Source organism: Chlorocebus sabaeus, chromosome 14, assembly GCF_047675955.1.
Source record: "Chlorocebus sabaeus isolate Y175 chromosome 14, mChlSab1.0.hap1, whole genome shotgun sequence".
Taxonomy (NCBI): domain Eukaryota; kingdom Metazoa; phylum Chordata; class Mammalia; order Primates; family Cercopithecidae; genus Chlorocebus; species Chlorocebus sabaeus.
In genome coordinates, this window is record NC_132917.1 from 1434691 (window position 1) to 1459284 (window position 24594).

Sequence of the window (24594 nt, forward strand, 5' to 3'; positions counted from 1 at the left end):
AGGAGCTCAAGACCAGCCTGGGCAACAAAGCAAGACCTCATCTCTAAAATTAAAATAAAAATTATGATATTTCCTGAGTTTTGACCTGATGAACTACTGCGGTAAACCGCTGTGTCTCACAGTGTTGTAAGCGAATGGAGCAGGCTCCTTCTTGTTTGTATGGTGTAGTCCATGAAGCAGGAACTACCATGTTGAAAGGGAATGGGGCAGGCTCCTTCTTGCTTGTATGGTGTAGTCCGTGACGCAGGAACTACCATGTTGGAAGGGAATGGGGCAGGCTTCTTCTTACTTGTATGATCTAGTCATTGCTGCAGGAGGTACCATGTTGGATGAAGTACCATGTTGGATAAGTGGCACAGTGGATAGAATCCATCTCCATTGTGACCATGAGTGGATTTCTGCTATTAAATTGGAGTACAACTTATTTAGGGCTTGGGGGTGAATCTGGAGGCACAGGTGGCCAAGTCTCCCATGGGCCTGCACCCCCAGATGAGGGGCCCCCAGATGCAGATCAAGGACTTTACACCCCAGAGGGCTGCCTTCTGGCCCCTCCCAGATTTTGCTGTCTCCCCAGAGGTGACCACTGTTTTGATCTTCATCACCATAGTCAGTTTTCCCTGACCTGGCTTTTATAGGAAGGAAGTCAGATGGTAACCCCTGGGCCTGGCTTCTCCACCTCCACTCACCTTGGAGATGTAGTTGCTCCTGCCTTGCGGAGGGAGACACTCATCATTACAGGGCAGGCATGGGTACTGAGTGCTGGTCAATGCTCCCAAGTGGTTGCTCCAATCTGCACTCCCAGGAGCAAAGTGTAAGGGCCCCACCGCCCTCCCCAGTCCCCGCCCCCGCCGCCCTCCCCAGTCCCCGCCCCCGCCGCCCTCCCCAGTCCCCGCCCCCGCCGCCCTCCCCAATCCCCGCCCCCGCCGCCCTCCCCAATCCCCGCACTGCGAGCCCTCACCAGTCCCCGCACTGCGAGCCCTCCCCAGTCCCCGCCCCCACCACCCTCCCCAATCCCCGCACTGCGAGCCCTTTCATTTTAGCCCTTCTTGAGGGGAGGGTGGCATTTCCTGTGGTTTAACTTCATATTTTCCTGGTGACTAAGCACTTTTAAAACACATTCATTGGCCATTTGGAGACTTTTTTGGGGGATGTGCCAGTTCAAACATTTTTGCCATTTTTGATGAGTCTTTTTTGATTTATAGACGCTCATATTTTCTAAATATGTCTTCAGTGAGAAATGTTTTACAAATGTCTTCTCCCACCCGAGATTGGCCTTTCCACTCTCCATGCTGTCTTTTGGAGAAAAGTTGTTCATATTTTTAATGAAGTCCCATTTATCAATTACTTATTTCGTGGAAAGAAAACTTTTTTTTGTTGTGTTTAAGAATCTTGGTTTCTCTGAAGGATGTGAAGGTATTTTTCTTGTGTTTTCTGCTGAAAATGTTATTGTTTTACATGTCACATTTAGATCTGTGACCCATCTCATTTAATGTTTTGTGCAATATATGAGGTGGCAACCAAGGTGTGTGTGTGTGTGTGTCTGTGTCTGTGTCTGGGTGTGTGTGTATATATTGTAAACCAAAAATAAAATTCTAAGTCCTGCGATCATCTGAATTGACCCCTCCTCTCGGCAAGGGCGTTCCAAAGCTAACCTGAAAAACTAATTCAGACCATGATGGGGAGAGCGAGGTCAGATGTGCCTTATGACACCCTCCTCCCTTTTGGAATTACTGCTAGAACAGACTTAACTCTAGAAGAAACATTTACAGTCTATTCTCTCAGAGGTCTGCTGCCTGGAGACTTCACCTGCATAATGAGACCTTGGTCTCCACAACCCCGTGTCTTAACCCAGACACTCCTAAGTCCTTAGACAATAACTTTACTCTTTCAAAAAATTGCCAATCAGAAAATTCTTGAATCTACCTTTGACCTGGAAGCCCCCTCTTCCGGATGTCCTGCCTTTCTGGACGGAACCAATGTACATCTTACATGTATTCGACTGATGTCTCGTGTCTCCCTAAAACATATGAAACTAAGCTGTGCCTCAACCACCTTGGACACGTTTCTCAGGATCTCCTGAGGGCCGAGTCATTGGCCATTGGTCACTCATATTTGGCTCAGAATAAATCTCTTCAACTATTTTACAGAGCTTGACTCTTTACTGACAATATCTGTAGGTGTGTATGTATATATAGAGGCATGTATATGTAGGTAGATTTGTGTGTGTGTGTATGTATATAATAGAGAGGTCTGTATTTATAGAGGTGTGGGTGTGTGTATGTATAGATGTGTGTGTGTGAAAGCATATGTATATGACATTTAATGTATTCTGAACCATCCTTTACCCAGTGAACTGCACCAGTGCCTGTATCATGAATTGAGTAGCCATATGTGTGTGGGTGAGGACTGCTAGACTCTTACCATCATGTATATAATTATGAGAGAGAGGGAGAGAATGTGAGTTAGGCAATTAGCCACACTCCTCTTTACACCTGCTGAGAAAAAGACACAGGGACCCAGCGGCATCAGAACACCTTGTTGGGGCAGCTCTGCACTGGGGCGCAGGTGACAGAAGCCTCACGGGATTCTGTCCAGCAGGAAGAGAGGCTGGCTTCAGCCCCTCCCGCCTGACAGCGCATGGGTCCTGCCTCGCCTGGGAGGAGGAGCCCAGGATTGGAGGCAAGGGCTGCTCCCGCCTCCAGAGGTTTCCAGGAGGCCACATGTTGTGCCCTGCCGGCATCCACGCATTTGGGTTATACCCACTCCCAGACGAGGACACTCATGGACTTGAAGACACTTGATGTCTTAGGAAATCGCAGAACATACAATGGATATAAACGACGCCAGAATAAACAAGATTTTCAAAGTTTTTGGAAAAAGCTGAGCTCATGCCGATTATAGAAAGCATTTGCATCTTTTGAAGGGTTTTCCTCTGAGGGTTCAGATATCCCTCAGGGATTGTGCTGGTGACAATCCCAGCTTTTTGCAAACTCTCTGGTCTTAATTGCCTTCAATCAAGTCGCTCCAACCGAGATGGGAAAAATCACAGCTGAGTTTCCTCATACTTCCGGCCACCTGACAGGGCATCAGGCATCTTTGGTGACAAGCTGGATTCTCGCGCACCTGGCCCAGCAGGGCTGCAGGGTGTCGGCTGCTCCTGGGTGAGCACCTCCCATACAGAGAAGCAAACCCCCTCATCCCATGTCCCGCCGCCACCCAGCTGAGAAAGAGGTGTGGTTGCAGAGGAGTGGAAAGCTGACTTCTTCCACTGTTTCTCTCCCAGCGTGTCACACTGCATTGCTGTGTGCTTCTTTTCACGGGCGGCACACGCCTCTGGCACTGAGCGTGTCCGTGTGCCATTACTGGACGGCCACACCTGGCAAACATATTGACCTGTGTCTCTCAGCCTCAGGCTGCAGCTTCATGCTCCAGCTCTCTTCAAGATGGAAGTTTAGAATTTCTTTTCTCTTTGGAATTCAGAAATCACAAAGTCTCCATTGCCAGGTGCCTGGGAGAGGGGAGCTAGTGTCCCAGGGAAATCAGAGTGACTCGGAGCCTCGGTGGGAGCACAGACCTCGGTCTCCCTCCTGAAACTCTCCTCCAGAAATGTTTCTCTTTGCTCATTTTGTCAGCTTTATGATCCTTTTTCTGATGCTGCCGTTAATCCAGAAATAATGAAGGAACAGTGTGGTGCAATAGGTGTCCACTGGGAAAGGGTCTTTCCAACAGGAGCTGAGCAAAGTCTCAGAGGGACCCTCTCAGTCCTGCTGACCTGCTGACCATGAAGGTGACACATTTGTGGAACGTCCACAACAAACATCTGTGAGTGCTCTTGGGCTGTTGTGATGTCCTAGTGAACTGCTGAAATAGAAAAGTCAATCAGCAAAAAAAATCACCGCTCAAGCAGTTAAATTAGCATTTCATTATTTTTAATTGAGTGATCTAGCACCTCCCTATGAGCCACACTTTATGGAATTTCAATAAAGACCAACCAACCATAACAAATCTGAACACTTTATGAAAGCAATCTTTCCAGTCTTCAGATGCTGATGTAATTATATGCATTACTCTCCCACACATTTTTGCAAATTGAGCCACTTTGGTGTGCTGGAGATTAACAAAGTATTAATAATAGAATTATTCTCCCCTTACGATCCTTGCAGACATAGAGAAGTAACCATGTCCCCAAGCCACCTGCCGCTGCTGACCACTCATCCTCGAAAGTGTCCTAGATGAGGTAGCAGCAGGTGCACGACAGTAGGAATAAAACCTCCTCTCCTCTAATGTCCGGAGCTGCATGGTGGCCTTAGAGGCTTTTAAACCGGAAGTCTCAGCTCTTCAGTCTACCTCAAGGACAAAACGAATCTTTCCTTCACAGATGTTGCCCAGGTTACAAACAGTTCTGAGCAGAACCTTGGTCCCTTCACGCCTGTGCAGAACATCTAAATCAGTCACATTTAGTACGAATGACTAATGTATGTTATAACCATAAAGGCAATGGTAACTTAGTGACAAAACCACAACTAATTTTTAAATATTTATATTCCCAAACACTCCAAATGTTTTAAAAACTTGTTTATCTTGTCATGATTCTTGTAGACTTCACTCCTTGTATTTTCTAAGTGCGTACACATCAGATACATGGAAGGATTTTCAAAGCCTGCATCCTGGTCACGCCTGACTCTTTCGTCGTGTGCCTTGCAAAGCCTTCCAGTACCAGTTGTCCACGATGCAGCTTCAGACTCTGCAGACTCAGCCCTGCTTGTGTTGCATGACTCTGCAGCTGCCACACACAGAACCCCAGTGCCGGTTATTCCCACAGGGCTTGACTGACAGACACCAATGGAACCCGGATATCATGACAATGTTAGACCCAAAACAATCTGTATTTATTTTTAACCAAAGGAACCTACTTTTTACCAACAAAAAATTTCTGATTTTTTCTCTTTGAATTGAATTTTATATTCTAATTCCTCCATATTTCCTTCCAAATCCAGAATAATTTATGCCTTGTAAATTGAGCCATTTTATTCCAAATGTAGAATATTTTATACTTGAAAGTCCTTTATTTTTAATATGTTTTACATAGTTCTTTATTTTACCTATCCTCTACAGATATGTATGCTCATGTCATATATTTGGTACATTCATTTATATATTCTTCACATTCTTATAGTCTTACCATACATTTACATATTTTAATATGTATTTTTTGTATGTTACATTTTTATATATGTTATAAATTTAAATTTCATATTTAGAAAATGTTCAGTGAGTACAAGGGTCTCAGTGTTCATGGTTTTCTTCAAGATTGAGTTATTTTTTACACATTATTAGAACATAATCGATTTAATCAGCACGGATCTATGACAGATGTTGGTAATTATTGTGCATAGAGATAAATATTTGATGGAATTAGTTTATTGATGAGATGGGTGGAGTTTCCGTTAGTTCCTTCAGCAGTTGGCTGAACATCAGCTGTTGGCCGAGGGGCCATGCATGCTGGTTACCCGATATCCTTCCTATTTATGCCTTCTATCCCAGGAAATTATTAATAATTAACAGTGCTCCTGTCTCCTCAAAATTATTCCACTGTGGTTAGGAATTATGTGGTCGTCCTACATACTATAGATCAGACAGTTCAGCCGCAACCCTGTGATTATTTTTACCTTCACAGATGGACGTGTCTAGAAACCTGCCCCTGTGACTATGTCGCTGGGAAAAGTTCTGCCATAGGAATGCCATCTGGCCCTCAAAACTCCTTCTGAGATGTAGAAGAAAATGAACATATGATGAGCTATCATTAAAATGATTTTTATTCATGTATCAGCAAACAATTCAATAACATTGTCCTCCAAATTTCTAAACAAAATATTGGAAAATACCTGATTCACACAAGGACTAGTTACGAATCTTTAGTCTTTTATTTCCTCAATTTCTAGAAAATGTTCCAAGACACATCAAGTGACTGTTAATTGTGCCTCCACCCCTTCAACTTAGGGGCACCTTGCTTAACACAGTACACTCAGAACTAGGTGTGAAATCAAAGTGTTCAACACACCTTTGCCTTATCATGCACTTCAAATACATTTTTGTCAGAATATATTTTGACCAGTAGAAGGAAACTTATGGGAAACTTCACCATCTAGCCTACTGGCTGAATCCATTCTCATCGCCAAATCAAACAGCCAAGTACAACCGACTCTCTCTCTCAGGAGAGACTTAACTTTATTTTTAACTTATTTTATTTTTAATTCAAATTCATATATTAATGGTTCCTTTGACAACCATCTCACTTCTCAAATCAGAAAACCAGCAACTTCCTCAGTTCCCGCAAGCTCGCCTGGACAATCACACGGGGCAGGCACAGGCATGACACCCTGGTGGCTTCGTGGTGCTTTGATTAAAGGATGTTTTATGCCACAGGATTTAAATGATCTCTTTGTTTGGAGTACCAGAAGTTTCTGTCCTCCAGAGAACTGCCCCTGGTACATTCTAGAAGGGTGGGACACCCTCCTTCAGAAAACAGTAGGAGAAACTTTCCTGAAGGGGAGTGGGAAGGAACCCTGTAGGCAGCCGCCTCCAGACTGCATGTGCCGCGCTCAGGAGAGGGCGCCTGTGGGAACCGAGCCTCTGGGATGAGCTCCCTGGAATCCAGCCATGACCTGGGCCTCCAGGAGGCATTTCGGGTCTTCTGGGGAGCTGTGCCCCTTGGGCCTCTGGAGAGACCCCACTTATTCTCCCTGGGAATGGTTCCTTATATCTGGGACACTCTGCTTCCGTGTTCTTCTCCGCCATCTCAAACACATCCTTGCGTTTGTCTCCGCAGAGACCACCCCAGATGGGGTGCCTCCAACACAGCCCTGGCACGATGGCTCCCTCCAGTCTACGAGGATGGCTTCAGTCAGCCCCGAGGCTGGAACCCCGGCTTCTTGCACAACGGGTTCCCACTGCCCCCGGTGGGTACTCGGGACGCTGCTACCCTGGACGAACATTGGGTCCTGTGATGCTGAGGGAGGGAAATAACCTTTTACTGGGTTCTTGCTCGTGCTGGGTGCCACATGCAACTCCTTCAGATCCTCCCAGCCTCCCTTTGATGTAGCAATCACTGTTTCTGCCCTATGGCTTAGGAGCCAAGGCTCAGGGAGATTAAAATCTCTTAGTGAGTGGAACCCTGCAGATTTAAATTAAGTTTTCTCAACCCTAACATTTCTGTTGCTGAAAATCACTTCGGTGTTTTCAGATAAGTTCCTTTACCCATCATGCGGGCTCGGTACATCCCAAGATGCCTTTGAGTTCAGCAATCCACTCACTGATGTAAAGATGATCACTTTTCTCCCAGAGGTGAATTTATTTGCTGAACAGTCATAGCCTAGTAGAATCTACTGGTCTAGTTGGTCAAAAAATGAATCATTTTGCTTGTAATTTAACTACTCATTTCAATGAATCAGCTAGTCTGTTTGCTCTTGTGCCATGTTCAGTGACGAAATTATCTAGAAATAGCACTGGATGTTGTTTAGCCCAAAGAGGCCAGGTGGTAGGACTCAGGTCTGACTCAGACCAGCCGTGCACAGATATACCAGCACAGAGTTCCCCTATGAAAGCCAGCAACTTGGCAATTTTCCCAGGGGGGTTTTAGTAAGAGGACCTGGTGTGCCCAGAAGCCATGAGCAGCCCTGGGTAGAGCTGGAGGCTGAGTCACTGAGGACGGCTCAGTGCTCCCAGCAGCAGGGACGAGGGGATTGGGCTCACGCTCTGTTCCCACTGGCTTCCTGCAAGTCACTTGCCTTCTTGGCCAGTGACAATCCTTAAAATGGGATAACACTGTCTTACCCACCTTGCGCTCAACGGTAGAGACCAGTTCAACCCCCGAGGCTTCTTAAACTCTCTGTATTATGAGCCTGTGATTCTGTAAACCCATATTTGCTCAGAATTATTTCACTGTTGAGAAAAATCAGAGTTCAAGTGTCCTTAAATGTAAATTGTGTTAGTTTTCTACTCAGCTATGGCAAATTACTCCAAATTCAGTGGCTGAAAACAACATAAATGTGATCTTCCAGTTTCGTAATCAGTGTCTGATGTCTCACTTGGCTCAAATCCAGGTGTCGCAGAGCTGGTTCCTTCTGGGGGCTTCAGGGAGAACCCCTTTCCTGGCAATTCCAATTCTGGAGGTGCCCGCATCCCCTGGCTCGTGGCCCCTCCTTCAAAGCCAGGAATGTTGTGTGTCTCTGTGCCTTTGTTTAGAGTCACAGCTCCACCTCCAGTCAGGAGAGGGCCTCCAACTTTAAGGACCCAGGTGATTGGACTGGACACTCGTGGAGACCCAGGACAACCTTCCCATCTCAAGGCCCTTAATGTAATCGCATCCGCAGGCTCCAAGGATTCGCGAATGGATGTTGTGCGAGAGGCGTTTTTCTGCCTCCACAGATGACCCACTGACCCTCAAAGATTCATGGCCCGTCCTCGTGCACAGCATGCTCACCCCATCCCAAGGTTCCCCCAAACCCCATCCTGTGACAGCACCAACTCCAGGCCCAAAATCCAATCCAAATTTCGCCATATAAATCATCCACATCAGGTAGGGCAGGCTCAGGGTAAGATCCATCCAGGACAAAATTCCTCTCCATCTGGACCTAGCCTGTGAGACAGGGAAGCCTGTCGTCTGCTCTCCAGATGCCCTGGCAGAACGGTGTTAAACGTAACAGCAGCAGACGTCTGGGTGGAGAAAGGAAAGGAAGGGGAGTCGCTCCTCCCAACCCACGTGGAAATCCAGCCAGGCAACGTCCCTTAGGCTTCAAGGCCAAGGAGTAATCGCCTGTGGCTGGAGGCTCTGCCCTCTGAGTCAGGGACTCAAAATAGAGGACTCTTCACTTAATCCTGACAACAACCCTGAAAGATCAACCTTTCTGTATTAACTGAAAGATGAGGAAACCAGGACTGAGGGAAGTTAACGCCAGGCCCTCCAGCCACCACAAATCAAGGCAGGGATTCGAGTCCAAGGGCGTCTGTCTTCAAAGCTCACGCTCCTCCCGCCCTAGCTCCAGGGCACAGATCTCCTAGGGGCACCTGGAGCTCTGTGAACAGGAACCACACCAGGAACTGCATGGTCCCAAAGGTCGTCTTTCTTCTCCCACGGGGTCTCCTATGTCCTGACCAATGGTCTCTTCCTTCCCAGGTCCGGGAGGTGACACGACATGTCATTCAAGTTTCAAATGAGGTTGTCACAGATGATGACCGCTATTCTGACCTCCTGATGGCATGGGGACAATACATCGACCATGACATCGCGTTCACACCGCAGAGCACCAGCAAAGCTGCCTTCGGGGGAGGGGCTGACTGCCAGGTGACTTGTGAGAACCAAAACCCATGTTTTCCCATACAAGTAAGTTTTAGAAAACGTTTTTATGTTTATTATGAAACTAAGTGCTATTTAAAATGTCAAACAGAACAGTATAAAATAAAATGTGAAAGTCTGTTTCTATTGTCCTAGTCCCAGGGGTAACAGTTGTGAATATCCCGTGCATTTCACTGGAAATTATCTGGATACACATATATATAGTATATAAGATAGCGTGTGGCAGATGTGTGTATGGCATATATGATAGTGTGTGGTCACGTGTATATAGCGTATAGGATTACGTGTGGGCACGTGTATTAGCATATATGATCGTGGGTGGGCATGTGTGTATATAGCATATATGATAGCGTGTGGGCACTTGAGTATATACGATCATGTGTGGGCACATGTGTATATAGCATGTAAGAGTGTGTGGGCACATGTGTATATGGAATATAAGATTGTGGGCACATGTGTATATGGCATATAAGAGTGTGTGGGCATGTGTGTATATAGCATATAAGACAGTGCGTGGGCATGTGTGTATATGGCATATTGGCATATAAGATACTGTGTGGGCATGTGTGTTTATACATATAAGAGTGTGTGGGCACGTGTGTATATAGGATATAAGATAGTGTGTGAGCATGTGTGTATGTGGCATATAAGATAGTGTGTGGGCACGTGTGTATATAGGATATAAGATAGTGTGTGGGCACGTGTGTATATAGGATATAAGATAGTGTGTGGGCACGTGTGTATATGGCACACAAAATAGTGTGTGGGCATGTGTATATGGCACATAAGATAGTGTGTGGGCATGTGTGTATATAGCATATAAGACAGTGTGTGGGCACATGTGTATATGGCATATAAGACAGTTTGTGGACTTGTGTGTATATGGCATATAAGATACTGTGTGGGCACATGTGTTTGTAGCATGTAAGTTAGTGTGTGGGCACGTGTGTAAATAGAGCATGTGACCCCATGTGTACCTGCGCTTTTTCTCATCCTCTGTGTCACATCATGTGCATGCTCAGTGCCTGGTAAGGACCACTTAGCAATAGTTCTTATACATGTCTGCATAACATTAAGTGAACAGAAATGTTAATTGTTTGTGACTTCTTAATATTCCATTTGTGTGTGCATTATAATCTGTCTAACCACTTCCCTTATTAATGAGCGTGAGTTGCTTTCTGCTTCATTGCTGTTTTTATGCTGTCACAAATAATGAAGCAAAGAGCACACTTGGCCCTCAGTCTTTGTGCACATGTGTACACCTGATGGATCCAGGGGTAAGACTGCAAAGTCACGGTGGAGGTGCCTGTGGAATTTTGATAAATATTGCAGAATTACTCTCCATTAATATTGCACAAATGTTCACTCTTACCAGAAAAGAAAGAGACAATATAGGTAGGTTTTTAATTTTATTTCTCTCTGGAAGCCAGCCTTGAAGTTAACAAGGGACATTTTCTTTATTTTCTTTTTTCTTTTTTCTTTTTTTTTTTTTTAAAGATAGGGTCTCATTCAGTCACTCAGGCTGGAGTGCAGTGGTGCAATCTCAGCTCACTGCAACCTCTGCCTCCCCGGTTCAAGTAGTTCTTCTGCCTTAGCCGCCCAGGTAGCTGGGACTACAGGTGCACGCCACCACACCTGGCTAATTTTTGTATTTTTAGTAGAGACGGGGTTTCACCATATTGGCCAGGCTGGTCTCGAACTCCTGACCTTGTGATCCACCTGCTTCAGCCTCCCAAAGTGCTGGGATTACAGGTGTGAGCCACCGTGCTCAGCCAACAAGGGACATTTTCTACTTAAGAGCACAGATGGTTTCAGGCTCATGTCCTCTCTAACATTTGTTCAATAAAACTTCACTGGCAGTTATTCTGTGCCATGCTGTGCTGTGTGCTGGGCAGGCTGAAAAGGAAGACAGGCTGGTCCCTGGAAGATGGGCAGGACAGTTACATAAACCAGCAATTATAAAATTCTGGGCATCTGCAAAGGAGGTCCCAATGGGCAAAATCAAGGTATCTAAACCAAATATCCCAAAAGGAATAATATTGGGGGAAAGGAGGAAAAGGAGCACCATAAAGACTGTGTCAATTGTAGAAACTGAATTTCAACCAGGTCCAGCCTGTCCCTGGGAGGAGGTCACACTCTCACATGCAGGGCTCAGACCCTGGATGACGGGAGGGTCCCTTGCTCTTCTCTGCAGAGCCTCCTCACCAGCCTTCCCTGAAGTGACCCCCGCTGCAGCATGTCCCTCTAACCGGGGGGTTCATTCTCTTTTTTTTTTTTTTTTTTTTTTTTTTTTGAGCTGGAGTCTTGCTCTGTTGCCCAGGCTGGAGTGCAGTGGCACAATCTCAGCTCACTGCGACCTCTAGCTCCCAGATTAAAGCAATTCTCCTGCCTCAGCCTCCTGAGTAGCTGGGACTCCAGGCATGCACCACCATGCCTGTCTAATTTTTCTATTTTTAGTAGAGACAGAGTTTCACCATGTTGCCCAGGCTGGTCTTAAACTCCTGACCTCAACTGATCCACCTGCCTCGGCCTCCCAAAGTGTTGGGATTACAGGTGTGAGCCACCGCGCCTGGCCCTAGTGTTCATTCTTCATACCCAGGACCCCAAAGTTCTCATCTGTTAACATTGGAGCTATCAGATCTTGCAGAAGTACCTGTATCTTCAGCAATGAACAGTCTGCCAAGCAGAGGCCCTCATTCCCAGCTAAGTGGCTCCCAAGCAGAATCTCTGCAAAAACGACTGAGTTGTGCAGCCTGGAGAAGCGGTGGAGACGGGCACCTGTTCTGTGTCAGGTCTTGGGTTCCAGGCTTGCCTTGTAACTTATCAGCTGCTTGTATATAGGTTCATTGTCTGTAAAAAGAGTCTATTTCCCACCTAATAGTGTAGCAATTAAAATGAAATGAGATTGAATTTGCAAAACCAGACTCGGAGAAGGAATTCGATGAATGTGCATTGTAATTGCTGTGTTGCTGGAAGCCTAGCCGGAGGGATGTGAGGTGATTAGGGAAACTCAGCAAGGAGGGAGCACGTTGGGTGGGGAGCTGCACTGAGAGAACCACTCTGTGTGGGGGTTCCACTTTTGGGGCTCCCCTGGAGTTTAGCCGGTTTGGGCAAGAGCTGGTCAAAAGCAGCCTGGAAGAAGGAGGGGTTGTTCGTGCAAGTCTGCGGCTGCTATTGGGGTAATCTGTGTTTGCCCGTCCAGACAAGTGGGACAGTTGGGGGCCACCAGCTGGGTGGGAAGGACACGGGTGGCACTGAGGCCAGACAAGGACCCCAGGAAAAGCCCAGCCCTTCAGGGCCACGCACACTGTGGGGGAGGTCGGGGGCCTCCGGCCAGGGCATCATCCCAGGCATGTTCCGCTGATATCCAGGGCCACGTGACGGTTGGGGTGAGCCCCACACACCTGCCCACAGGGGCTCCTTCCTCCATCCACAATGATCAAAGCTACATGGATGGCTGTGTTCATAGAGAGGTAAATCTATTCATGTAGGTAAAGCTTTTTCTTTGGCCTAAATGTTTCTTATTTTCTTCTGATTTTAAAATAAATTAAACATTTGTGAGCACACTTACTCCTGTAGCCGTAGGCACTGTGGCTATGGTGCCTCCTGGATAAGTTGGCCCTGGGGAAACTGGACTTCCACCCGCTTTAGGAGAGAAATTGGCCTGTTGTCCTAAGAAAAGTCTCCTCAGAAGAACCTGAGCGGGAGTGAAAAGCAAAAGTGAGTTGGGCCCCAGGGCCCCCTGCACGACCAGGCAGAAACATACCCACAGGCACATGTGACCACCCATAACCTGTGTGTTCACCCTTGTGCATCCACACATGCACATCCACCCACACACATGCACACACATACACACATGCACACCCACCCACACACATGCACACACATACACACATGCACACCCACACACACATGCACACACATACACACATGCACACCCACACACACACATGCACACATATACACACACCCACCCACACACATGCACACCCACCCACACCCATACACACACATACACACATACACACACCCACACACACGCACACCCACCCACGTACACGCACACCCACCCACGTGCACACACACACATGCACACCCACCCACACCCATACACACCCACCCACACCCATGCACCCACATCCACACACAACCACCCACACCCATACACACCCCTGCACACCCCTGCACACCCACCCACACACACACCCACATCCACCCACATCCACCCACACCCACCCACACACATGCACACCCGCCCACACACACCCACACACCCACAACCACCCACACCCATGCACACACAGGCACATGCACCTAATCATGCTCATGCACACACAGACCCACACACACCTGCACACACCTCACATGCACACCCACCCACACCCATACACACCCATACACACACGTGCACACAGGCACATGCACACACCTCACATGCACACAGCTGTTCCAGGCTCCTTCTGCTGCCATGGGGTTCTAAGAGGACCCTGTGTAACTCAGGAGTGTGTTGGACAAGGGCAGGGGAGGCCGTGGAGAGGAGCAGGATTCTGTAATGTTCATGGAGAACCCCGCAGACGTTCTGGGGGGTCCGGGCACTAGCTCCTTGGGTGCTTCCTACTGGATCTCAGGGAAAGGCGGGTGTTCTCATCAGCCATGTCACTCTCCAAGCTCCTCCTTTCTTTTTAGGGCTCAGTTATAGTGAGCCCGGTCACGCCAGGTACCATCTCTCTGCCCTATTTCAACTTTCTGTTCTGGCTGTTCTGGGCCAGCCTATCTTCCACGGCACAGGACTGGTGTTGACGGTACTTCTCTTCTACACGAAGCACATGCCTGTGGGGCCCTGAAGGCAGAGAGGCTGGGGCAGGTGCTGTGGGCAGCAGGGAGGGAGGGGCTGGACCATCTCAGGCGGGAGCCTGCAGGGCTTGTTCCAAGAAACTAAGGAGCTGAGACTCCAGACCTCAGGGCTGTGTGCTAAGGGCTCTGGACACAAACTCAGTACATGGACAAGAGGCAAACCCTCAGGGGACGACTTGAAAATACGGAATGACAAGGAATTGTTATCTTCATTCTATAACGGGCTCTTATAAAGCAACGAGAAAAAATAAACACCCAATGGAATAAACCCCTGATGTGAACAGGAAAATTACAAGAAAACTCAAATGTGTATGTAAACACACACACACACACAGATATAAATGAAAGATAAATTAACAGCAAGATGCTGTTTTTAAACATACAAACTGGAAAGAAATTTAATTTAGTGTCGTTGAGGGTATTGAGAAATTATTTGCATCCATACATTGCTGTGCAAATGTAAATTGGTGAATGCATTTGGGACACGATGTGACATAAAATATGAAATGAAATCAAGCCCATTCACATCACCATAAGAATCTTTCCTAGGGACAATGTCAAAACTGCCCATAAAAGTGGGTGAATATATTTGTTTGTCACTATTTTTATATCTCCAAAATACTGGAAAACTTTAAACACTGATCACAGGCTAGGAGCATGAGAAACACAAGCAACTTTAAACAATCATGTTATACAGTGACACTATGGAAATGGTGAAATGTTTCCCGGGTTAGTAAAATTTTAGATGATATTCTCCTTGTCACTTTTCTTATTTCAAAATGTTCATTATTGAGCATATATTATCTTTGTACTTAGAGAAAAATAACAATTAAATTATTTGTAAACAATTTTTTAAATAAAAGGCAAGACCACATCTGGCAGAGAGGACACCTGTGTGCCTGTGGGTGAGAATGTGAGAGAGGCCCCAGGGTGGGTCTCCAAGGCACTTTTCAGGGCTCTTGGTCTCGGGCACGAACCTCCTGGCTTGTAGTTAAGAGTGTTCGTCAATTATCCAGATCCTGTCCATCCCCAGGGCAGCCTTCAGTAGTTGAGTGATTGAGCTAATAGTCACTCCAGTGAGATGAAAAATATATGGTATACTCTAGGAGTAGCTCCGTCAACCCAGTAGATGACGCATCATAAGTCAGTGCTTTTAAATGTTTGATGTCCTTTGCACTGAAACCATCCAGTTTGGTCTCTGAGTATTTACGGTGGAGTGTGAGGGTAAAAGTTCTTAGTGAGCTTGGAGCAAGTTAGGACTTTAGAATCTCAAAGCAAAACAGAAAATGATCCACACAGTTTATCATATCTATGTTTATTCAATTTTCCTTAGAGAAACGTGTTTCCAGCAACTGCATGAGACTATAAATTAAAGTGTTTTGAGTCTCTGACTACTGCCTCACTCAACCCAGTAGCTTCTAGGGAGCTGTGAGAGCTTCGCAGCATCCTCTATTTTAGGACCAGGCTTTTCTTCATGCCCTCGCTCCTTCTGGTCTCAGCTAAGTGGGGATGCAGCCAGCCCGATGATGTTCCACTGGGTGCTGCAAACCCCCCATCCACTGCAGAAAACATGTAGCTATGAATGTATCGAAAACCTAAAAGCTACCCAAGCCTTCTCGTGCACACCAGTGTGTCTCTCTAGGTACATAATACAAAGTGGAGTTAGTGGATTATGAATTATGTTCAGGATGGAATTTTGTTATTTCCATAAGTTATTGGGAACAGGTGGTGTTTGGTGATATGAGTAAGTTCTTCAGTGGTGATTTGTGAGATTTTGGTGCACCTGTCACCTAAGCAGTGTACACTGAACACAATTTGTAGCCTTTTATCCCTCACTCCCTTCCCAACATTTCCCCCTGAGTCCCCAAAGTCCACTGTGTCATTCTTAAGCCTTTACATCCTCATACTGAGGTCCCACTTATGAGTGAGAACATAAAATGTTTGGTTTTCAATTCCTGAGTTACTTCACTTAGAATAATAGTCTCCAATCTCAACCAGGTAGCTGCAAATGCCATTAATTCTTTCCTTTTTATGGCGGAGTAGTATTCCATCATATATATATAATCATATATAATCATATATTTCACAGTTTCTTTATCCACGCGTTGATTGATGGGCATTTGTGCTGCTTCCACAGTTTGGAAATTGTGAATTGTGCAGCTATAAACGTGTGTGTGCCAGTATTTTTTTCGTATATGACTTCTTTTCCTCTGGGTAGATACCCAGTAATGGGATCGCTGGATCAAGCAGTAGTTCCACTTTTAGCCCTTTAAGGACTCTCCATGGTGTTTTCAGTAGTGGTTGTACTAATTTACCTTCCCACCAGCAGGGGTAGAAGGGTTGCTCCCTTTTCACCACATCCACACCAACATCTATTATTTGTTGATTTTTTTATTGTGGCCACTTGCCAGAGTAAGGTGCTATTGCATTGCGTTTTGATTTGCATTTCCTGATGATTAGTGATGTTGAGCATTTTTTCATATGTTTGTTGGCCATTTGTGTATCATCTTTTGAGAATTCTCTATTCATGCCCTTAGCCCATTTTTGATGCGATTGTTTGGTTTTCCTTACTGATTTGTTTGAGTTCATTGTAGATTCTGGATATTAATCCTTTGTCAGATGTATGGATTGTGAAGATTTTCTGTGAGGTGTCTGTTTACTCTGCTGACTGTTCCTTTTGCTGTGCACAAGCTCTTTAGTTTAATTAAGTCCCAACTATTTATCTTTGATTTATTGAATTTGCTTTTGGGTTCTTGGTCATTAAATCCTTGCCTGAGCCAATGTCTAGAAGAGTTTTTCCAATGTTATCTTCTAGAGTTTTGATAGTTTCAGGTCTTAGACTTAAGTCCTTGATTCATCTTGAGTTGTTTCTGTATAAGGTGAGAGATGAGGATCTAGTTTCATTCTCTTACACATGGCTTGCCAGTTATCGCAGCATCATTTGTTGAATAGGAGGTCCTTTGCCCACTTTTTGTTTTTGTTTGCATTGTTGAAGATCAATTGGCTGTAAGTATTTGGGTTTATTTCTGGGTTCTCTATTCTCTTCCATTGGTCTATGTGCTTATTTTTATACCCATACTATGCTGTTTGAGTGACTATGGCCTTACAGTATAGTTTGAAATCAAGTAATGTGATGCCTCCAGATTTGTTCTTTCTGCTTGATCTTGCTTTGGCTATGCAGGCTCTTTTTGGGTTCCATATGAATTTTAGGATTTTTTTTTTCTAATTTGGTGAAGAATGATGGTGATATTTTGATGGGAATTGTGTCGAATTAATAGATTGCTTTTGGCAGTATGGTTGTTTTTACAATATTGACTCTACCCATCCATGAGTATGGGATGTGTCCCATTTGTTTGTGTTGTCTGTAGTTTTTTTCAGCAGTGTTTTATTTTGTAGTTTTCCTTGTAGAGGTCTTTCACCTCCTTGGTTAGGTATATTTCTAAGTATTTCTTTTCTTTTCTTTTTTTTCCTTTTTTTCTTTCTTTCTTTCTTTCTTTTTCTTTCTTTTTTGCAGCTATTGTAGAAGGGGTTGAGTTTTTGATTTGATTCCCAGCTTGATCGCTGTTGGTGTGTAGAAGAGCTACTGATTTGTGTACATTAATCTTGTATCTGGAAACTGCTGTATTCTTTTATCAGTTCTAGGAGCTTTCTGGTAGAGTCCTTAGAGTTTTCAAGGTAAACGATAATATCTTCAGCAAACAGTGACAGACTGACTTCCTCTTCGCTGATTTGGATGCCCTTTATTTCTTTCGTCTGATTGCTCTGGCTAGGACTTCCAGTACCATGTTGAAGAGGAGTGGTGAGGGTGGGCATCCTTGTCTTGTTCCACTTCTCAGAGGGAATGCTTTAAACTTTTCCCTATTCAGAATTATGTTGGCTGTGAGTTTGTCATAGATGGCTTTTATTACATTGAGGTATTTCCCTTGTATGCCTGTTTTGCTGAGTTTTCATCATAAAGGGATGCTGGATCTTGTCGAATACTTTTTATGCATCTATTGAGACGATCATGTGATTTCTGCTTTTGATTCTGTTTACATGGTGTATCACATTTATTGACTTGTGTATGTTAAGCCATCCCGGCATCCCTGGTATGAAACCCACCTGATCATGGTGGATTATCTTTTTTGATATGCGTTGGACTTGGTTAGCTAGTATTTTGTTAAGGATTTTAGCATCTATGTTCATCAGGGATATTGGTCTGTAGTTTTCTTTTTTGGTTATGTCCTTTTCTGGTTTTACTATTAGGGTGATACTGGCATCATAGAATGATTTAGGAAGGGTTGCCTCTTTCTCTGTCTTGTGGAGTAGTGTCAATAGGATTGGTAACAATTCTTTGACTGTCTGGCAGAATTCTGCTGTGAATCTGTCTGGCCTGGACTTTTTTTGTTGGTAATTTTTGTGTTACCATTTCAATCTTACTGCTTGTTATTGTTCAGGGTATCTAATTCTTCCTGATTTAAGCTAGGAGGGTTATATCTTTCCAGAAATTTATCCATCGCCTCTAGGTTTCCTAGTTGATGTGCATAAAGGTGTTCATAGTAGCCATGAATGATCTTTTGTAGTTCAGTGGTGCCAGTTGTAATATCTCCCATTTCGCTTCTAATTGAGCTTATTTGGATTTTCTCTCTTCTTTTCTTGGTTAACCTTGCTAATGGTCTATCAGTTTTATTTATCTTTTCAAAGAACCAGGTTTTTGTTTCATTTATCTTTTGTATTTTTGTTGTTGTTGTTGTTGTTGTTGTTGTTTCAATTTCATTTAGTTCTGCTCTGATCTTGGTTATTTCCTTTCTTCTGCTGGGTTTGGGTTTGGTTTGTTCTTGTTTCTCTAATTCCTTAAGGTGTAACCCTAGATTGTCAGTTTGCGCTCTTTCAGATTTTTTATGTAGGCATTTAGGGCTATGAACTTTCCTCTTATCACAGCCTTTGCTGTATCCTAGAGGTTTTGATAGGTTGTGTCATTATTGTTGTTAAGATTGAATAATTTTTTTTTTTTTTTTTTTTTTTTTTTTGAGATGGAGTTTCACTCTTGTTGCTCAGGCTGGAGTGTAGTGGCACAATCTCAGCTCACTGCAACCTCCGCCTCCCAGGTTCAAGTGATTCTCCTGCCTCAGGATCCCGAGTAGCTGGGATTACAGGCTTCCACCACCACGCCCAGCTAATCTTTTGTATTTTTAGTAGAGATGGAGTTTCACCATGTTGGCCAGACTGGTCTGGAACTCCTGATCTCAGGTGATCCATTGGCCTCGGCCTCCCAAAGTGCTAGGATTACAGGCGTGAGCCACCATATCTGGCCCCAAAGAATTTTTTAATTTCCATCTTGATTTCATTTTTGACCCAGTGGTCATTCAGGAGCAGGTTGTTTCATTTCCATGTATTTGCATGGTTTTGAAGGTTCCTTTTGGAGTTGATTTCCAGTTTTATTCCACTGTGGTCTGAGAGAGTGCTTGATATAATTTCAGTTTTCTTAAATTTATTGAGGCTCATTTTGAGACCTATCATATGGTCTATCTCAGAGAAAGTTCCATGTACTGTTGAATAGAATGTGTATTCTGTGGTTGTTGGGTAGAATGTTCTGTAAATATCTGTTAAATCCATTTGTTCTAGGGTATAGTTTACACTGTTTCTTTGTTGACTTTCTGTCTTGATGACCTGTCTAGGGCTATCAGTGGAGTATTGAAGTCCCCCACTATTGTTGTGTTACTGTCTATCTCATTTCTTAGTTCTATTAGTAATTGTTTTATAAATTTAGGAGCTCCAGGGTTAGGTGCATATTTATTTAGGATTGTGATATTTTCTTGTTTGACAAGGCCTTTTATCATTATAATGACCCTCTTTGTCTTTTTTAACCACTGTTGCTTTAAAGTTTATTTTGTCTGATATAAGAATAGCTACTCCTGCTTGCTTTCGGTGTCCATTTGCATGGCATGCCTTTTTCTATCCCTTAAGTTTATGTGAGTCCTTATGTGTTAGACATGTCTCTTGAAGGCAGCAGATGGTTGCTTAATTCTTATCCATTCTGCAATTCTGTATCTTTTAAGTGGAGCATTTAGACCATTTACATTCAATGGTAGTATTGAGATGTGAGGTATCATTCCAGTCATTGTGCTATTTGTTGCCTGTACACCTTGAGTTTTTGTGATTTTGCTGTTTTTTTAAATTGTATTTTTGTTTTATAGGTCCTGTGAGATTTATGCTTTAAAGAGGTTGTGTTTGGATGTGTTTCCAGGATTTGTTTCAAGATTTAGAGCTCCTTTTAGCAGTTCTTGTAGTGCTGTCTTGGTAGGGGTGAATTTTCTCATCATTTGTTTGTCTAATAAAGATTGTATCTTTCCTTCATTTATGAAGCTTAGCTTCACTGGATACAACATTTTTGGCTGATAATTGTTTTGTTTGAGGAGGCTAAAAATAGGGCCCCAAACCCTTCTAGCTTGTAGGGTTTCTGCTGAGAAATCTGCTGTTAATCTGATAAGTTTTTCCTTTGTAGGTTACCTGGTGTTTTTGTCTCACAGCTCTTACGATTCTTTTCTTCATCTTAACTTTAGGTAACCTGATGACAATGTGCCTGTGCAATGATCTTTTAGCGATGAATTCTCCAGGTGTTCTTTGAGCCTCTTGTATTTGGTGTCTAGGTCTCCAGCAAAGCCAGGGAAGTTTTCCTCTATTATTCCCCAAAATAAACTTTCCAAACTTTTAGATTTCTCTTCTTCCTCAGGAACACTAATTATTCCTAGATTTGGTCATTTGACATAATCCCAGACATCTTGGAGGCTTTCTTCATATTTTATTATTCTTTTTCTTTGTCTTTGTTGGATTGGGTTAATCTGAAGACCTTGTCTTTGAGCTCTGAAGTTCTTTCTTCTGCTTGTTTGATTCTATTGCTGAGAGTTTCCAGAGCAGTTTGAATTTCTCTAAGTGTGTCCAATGTTGCCTGAAGTTTTGATTTTTTTTATTTATGATATCTATTTCCTGGAATATTTCTTCCTTCACTTCTTGTATCATTTTTCCGATTTCCTTACATTGGGCTTTGCGTTACTCTGGTGCCTTCCTGATTAGCTTAGTAACTAACTTTCTGAATTTTTTTTCAGGTAAATCAGAGATACCTTCTTTGGATCCATTGCTGGTGAGCTAGTGTGATTTTGGGGAGTGTTAAAGAGCCTTGTTTTGTCATATTACCAGAGTTGGTTTTCTGGTTCCTTCAAATTTGGATAGTCTCTGTCAGAGGGAAGGTCTAGGGCTCAAGGCTGTTGTTCAGCATCTTTCGTCCCTCGGAGTGTTCCCTGGATGTAATTAGTACACTCCCTGTTTCCTAGGGAGGTGGCTTCCTGAGAGCCAAGGTGTAGTGATTGTTATCTCTCTTCTGGATCTAGCCACCCAGTTCAAATTGTTACAAAGTTCAGCTGGAGGTTTCCTTCTTCCTGTGGCCTTTTTCAGGTGCCCCTGGCAACCTTCCTGAAGGACCCCTGTGAGGCAAGGTGGAAGTGGCTACCTAGGGGACTCAGAGAGCCCACAGGGCTTTTCCCGCTGCCTCCTCTACCCCTGTATTCCACTCGGCTCTCTAAATTGACTCAGCTCCGGGTAAAGTCAGAATCTTCTCCCGTAATCTAGACCTTCCGGTTCCCCATTGGGGGTGCGTGTTCAGGGTGGGTGATCTCTCCCACTTCTGCAGTTTGGGCACTCACAGTATTTGGGGTGTCTCCCGAGTGCTGCAGGAGCCATCCGCTTCCTTCAGAGGGTTTGTGGGTTCTCTTGGCTTTCCTGATGTATTCCTGCCGTCATTCTGGAGCAAACGTTCACGACGTGAGCTTCCACACACTGCTCTGTTTGTCTGAGTGAGAGCTGAAATCTAGTCCTACCTCCTGTCCTCCATGTCTGTCACAAAAAATCCTCCTCATGTTGGAATTTTAATAGTTTCTCCCAAATTTCTCTGCAGCAATGAGATGGCAAATTGTATTTTCTAATTGATTATTTCTCTGCAACAATTATTCTTACATAATTCCTATTATTTTCCAATGCACTAAGGAAGAAAATCTTCAATTTTAATTACTGGCATTAAAGCCTCTGTCTATCTTTTGTTGACCTAAAGCAAGAAGCTGAGGCACAAAATATCATTTTAAGGAGTTTACTTGAACCAAAATGAGAACAGCTGCCCAGAACACTTAGACCCAAATAACCTTGGACGTGAGCTTTGTTAGATCTTTGTTGCAAACAGGTTTCAAAGGCAAAAAAGGTGGACAAAGAGTGAGCCTTGGTCCTTCACTCTATATAATTGCTTGGCTTTTCATTTTGTTTACAGTGCCATTATTCATAAGATTTAAATTTGGGTCAATTTTAGTCAATTTTTTTTCTTCTTTATGACATCTAAATTGTTATCTTACTGAGCAGATCTTCCTTATCTGATATGTATAATAATATATATAATAAATATATTTTTCTATATTTTATTTTAAACATATTAAAAACTGGGTTTGATATATAGCTTTGTTTTATTAGGAATCGATTTTATGTACATAAAATACTACTTTAGCGAGTAACATTTTAAAAAGCCATGGTGAGAGCAGTATCCTGGCTCTGTTTCTTAGGTAAAGGGCATGATTCTGATGTTTTTCCTCCCATATTGTGTCTACTAGGAATTTCTGCTAGACAACTTCCGTTAGAAAATTGAAAATCTTTTATTTGTGATTCCCAAGAATTTCAGTGAGGCTTGTGGGTTCTAGCTTTACTCAATGCCTTCCCAGCGTCGGTGGAGGAGGCCACAGGGCTTCCACTTCACTTTGTTATTGTGTGAGCTACACTGGTAGACTTCCAACGCAGTGCCATCCTTACATGGCCTGCAGGATGGTGATGCAGGTTTTCACTTATTCTTGGATTGAATTTGCTAATATTTTATTTGAAATGTTGCATCTCTCTTCATAAGCAGAGTTATGCTACAGTGCTCTTTTCTGATGCTGCACCTGTTTGGGTGTTACACACCAGCATCTGACAGTGGTCAGGGTTGCCCATTTCTTTCACTATGCTCAGGATTACCTTGTCTAGAATGAGATTTGGGTTTTTTGTTTTGAACAACTGGTAGAGCTTATTTGTGACTCTGGTCCTGATAACCTCTGGGGTGGCAGATCTTTGGTTATGGGCTCAGTTCTGGGTGCAGTTAGTCTATTCGGGCCCATAAGTCTTTCCTGTTCTTTGTTTTCTACTGCCTTCCTATTATGCCTTTTCATCTGCTTCACATTTCTCAACTTCTTATGGTAAAAGCGAATTGAGTTACGTTCACTGCGTCATACTTTTTGACAAGTGGAGTTAAGACTGTATTTTCCTATGACCTGCCCCCGCCCCCACAAATCTTGATGCATGGTCCTTACGTTGATGTTAGTTCAAAATAGGTTTTAATTCAAATAAGAATTTCTTACATTACACTGGAGCACCCACATGTAAGTGTAATTTCACATAAATGTAAAACTTAAACTGTGCCTGACTCTCCTGACACGTGGCTTTTCCTCTCCCTCCCTTACTTGCTAGACTCTCCTGCTTCTCACTCCCATGTTCTCCACTCATGCCTCTGTCCCCAAACCAGATCACTTGACTCCCAAATGTTGATATTTGAAGTGTGTGCGTAAGGGGAAGGGGGCGTGATAAATGAAACTAGAATAGTAAGAAGTTGGTGTAGACAGCATAGTGGGCTCAAAGGGATTCACTGGGCACCCTGTTTTAATCAGCACGCCCTTGCTGTGATCTGAGCGCTCATGGCATGGCCTTCCCATGATCCTGATGCTCATGGTGTGCCCTTACCACGATCTGCATGTTCATAGCATGCCCTTCCCATTATTTGAGTGCTCATGGTATGCTCTTCCTGTGATCTCAATGCTGATATCATGCCCTTCCCATGATGCAAATGCTCACGGCATGTACTTCCCGTGATCTGAGTGCTCATCGCGTGCTCCTCCCGTGATATGAGTGGTCATGGCGTGCCCTTTCCATGACCTGAATGCCCGCAGCGTGCCCTTCCTGTGTTCTGAATGCTGATGGAGTGCCCTTCACATGATCTGAGTGCTCATGTGTGCCCTTTCTGTGATCCAAATACTCATGCTATCTCCTTCCCGTGACCCCAATGCTCATGGCGTGTCCTTCTGATGATCTGAGTGCTCATCGCGTGCTCCTCCCGTGATATGAGTGGTCATGGTGTGCCCTTTCCACGATTTGAATGCTCACTCGGCTACACCTAAAGAAGTCACGCACAAGCATTTTCTTTTGAATGTTGTTAATAAAAACAGGACTCTGCTGAGTACACGTTCTGTATCTTGGGTTCTCAATCAATAGTGATGCATCCTGGAAATCCCCCCGATGGAGCTCCAAGCCCTCCCTGCTCACGGCTGGACTGTTCCATGCTC

The 24594-nt window shown here is 44.2% G+C and overlaps 1 protein-coding gene across 3 annotated transcripts in view; it reads left to right on the forward strand.

Moving 5' to 3' along the window:
* TPO (thyroid peroxidase) overlaps positions 1-24594 on the forward strand; it is a 115099-nt gene that overhangs the window by 31275 nt on the left and 59230 nt on the right. For all 3 annotated transcript variants that reach the window (XM_038006477.2, XM_073022729.1, XM_073022730.1), the window contains exons 5-6: positions 6830-6959; positions 9176-9382. In XM_038006477.2, coding sequence (XP_037862405.2) covers positions 6830-6959; positions 9176-9382 — 337 coding nt within the window. The remainder of the gene's footprint in view (positions 1-6829; positions 6960-9175; positions 9383-24594) is intronic.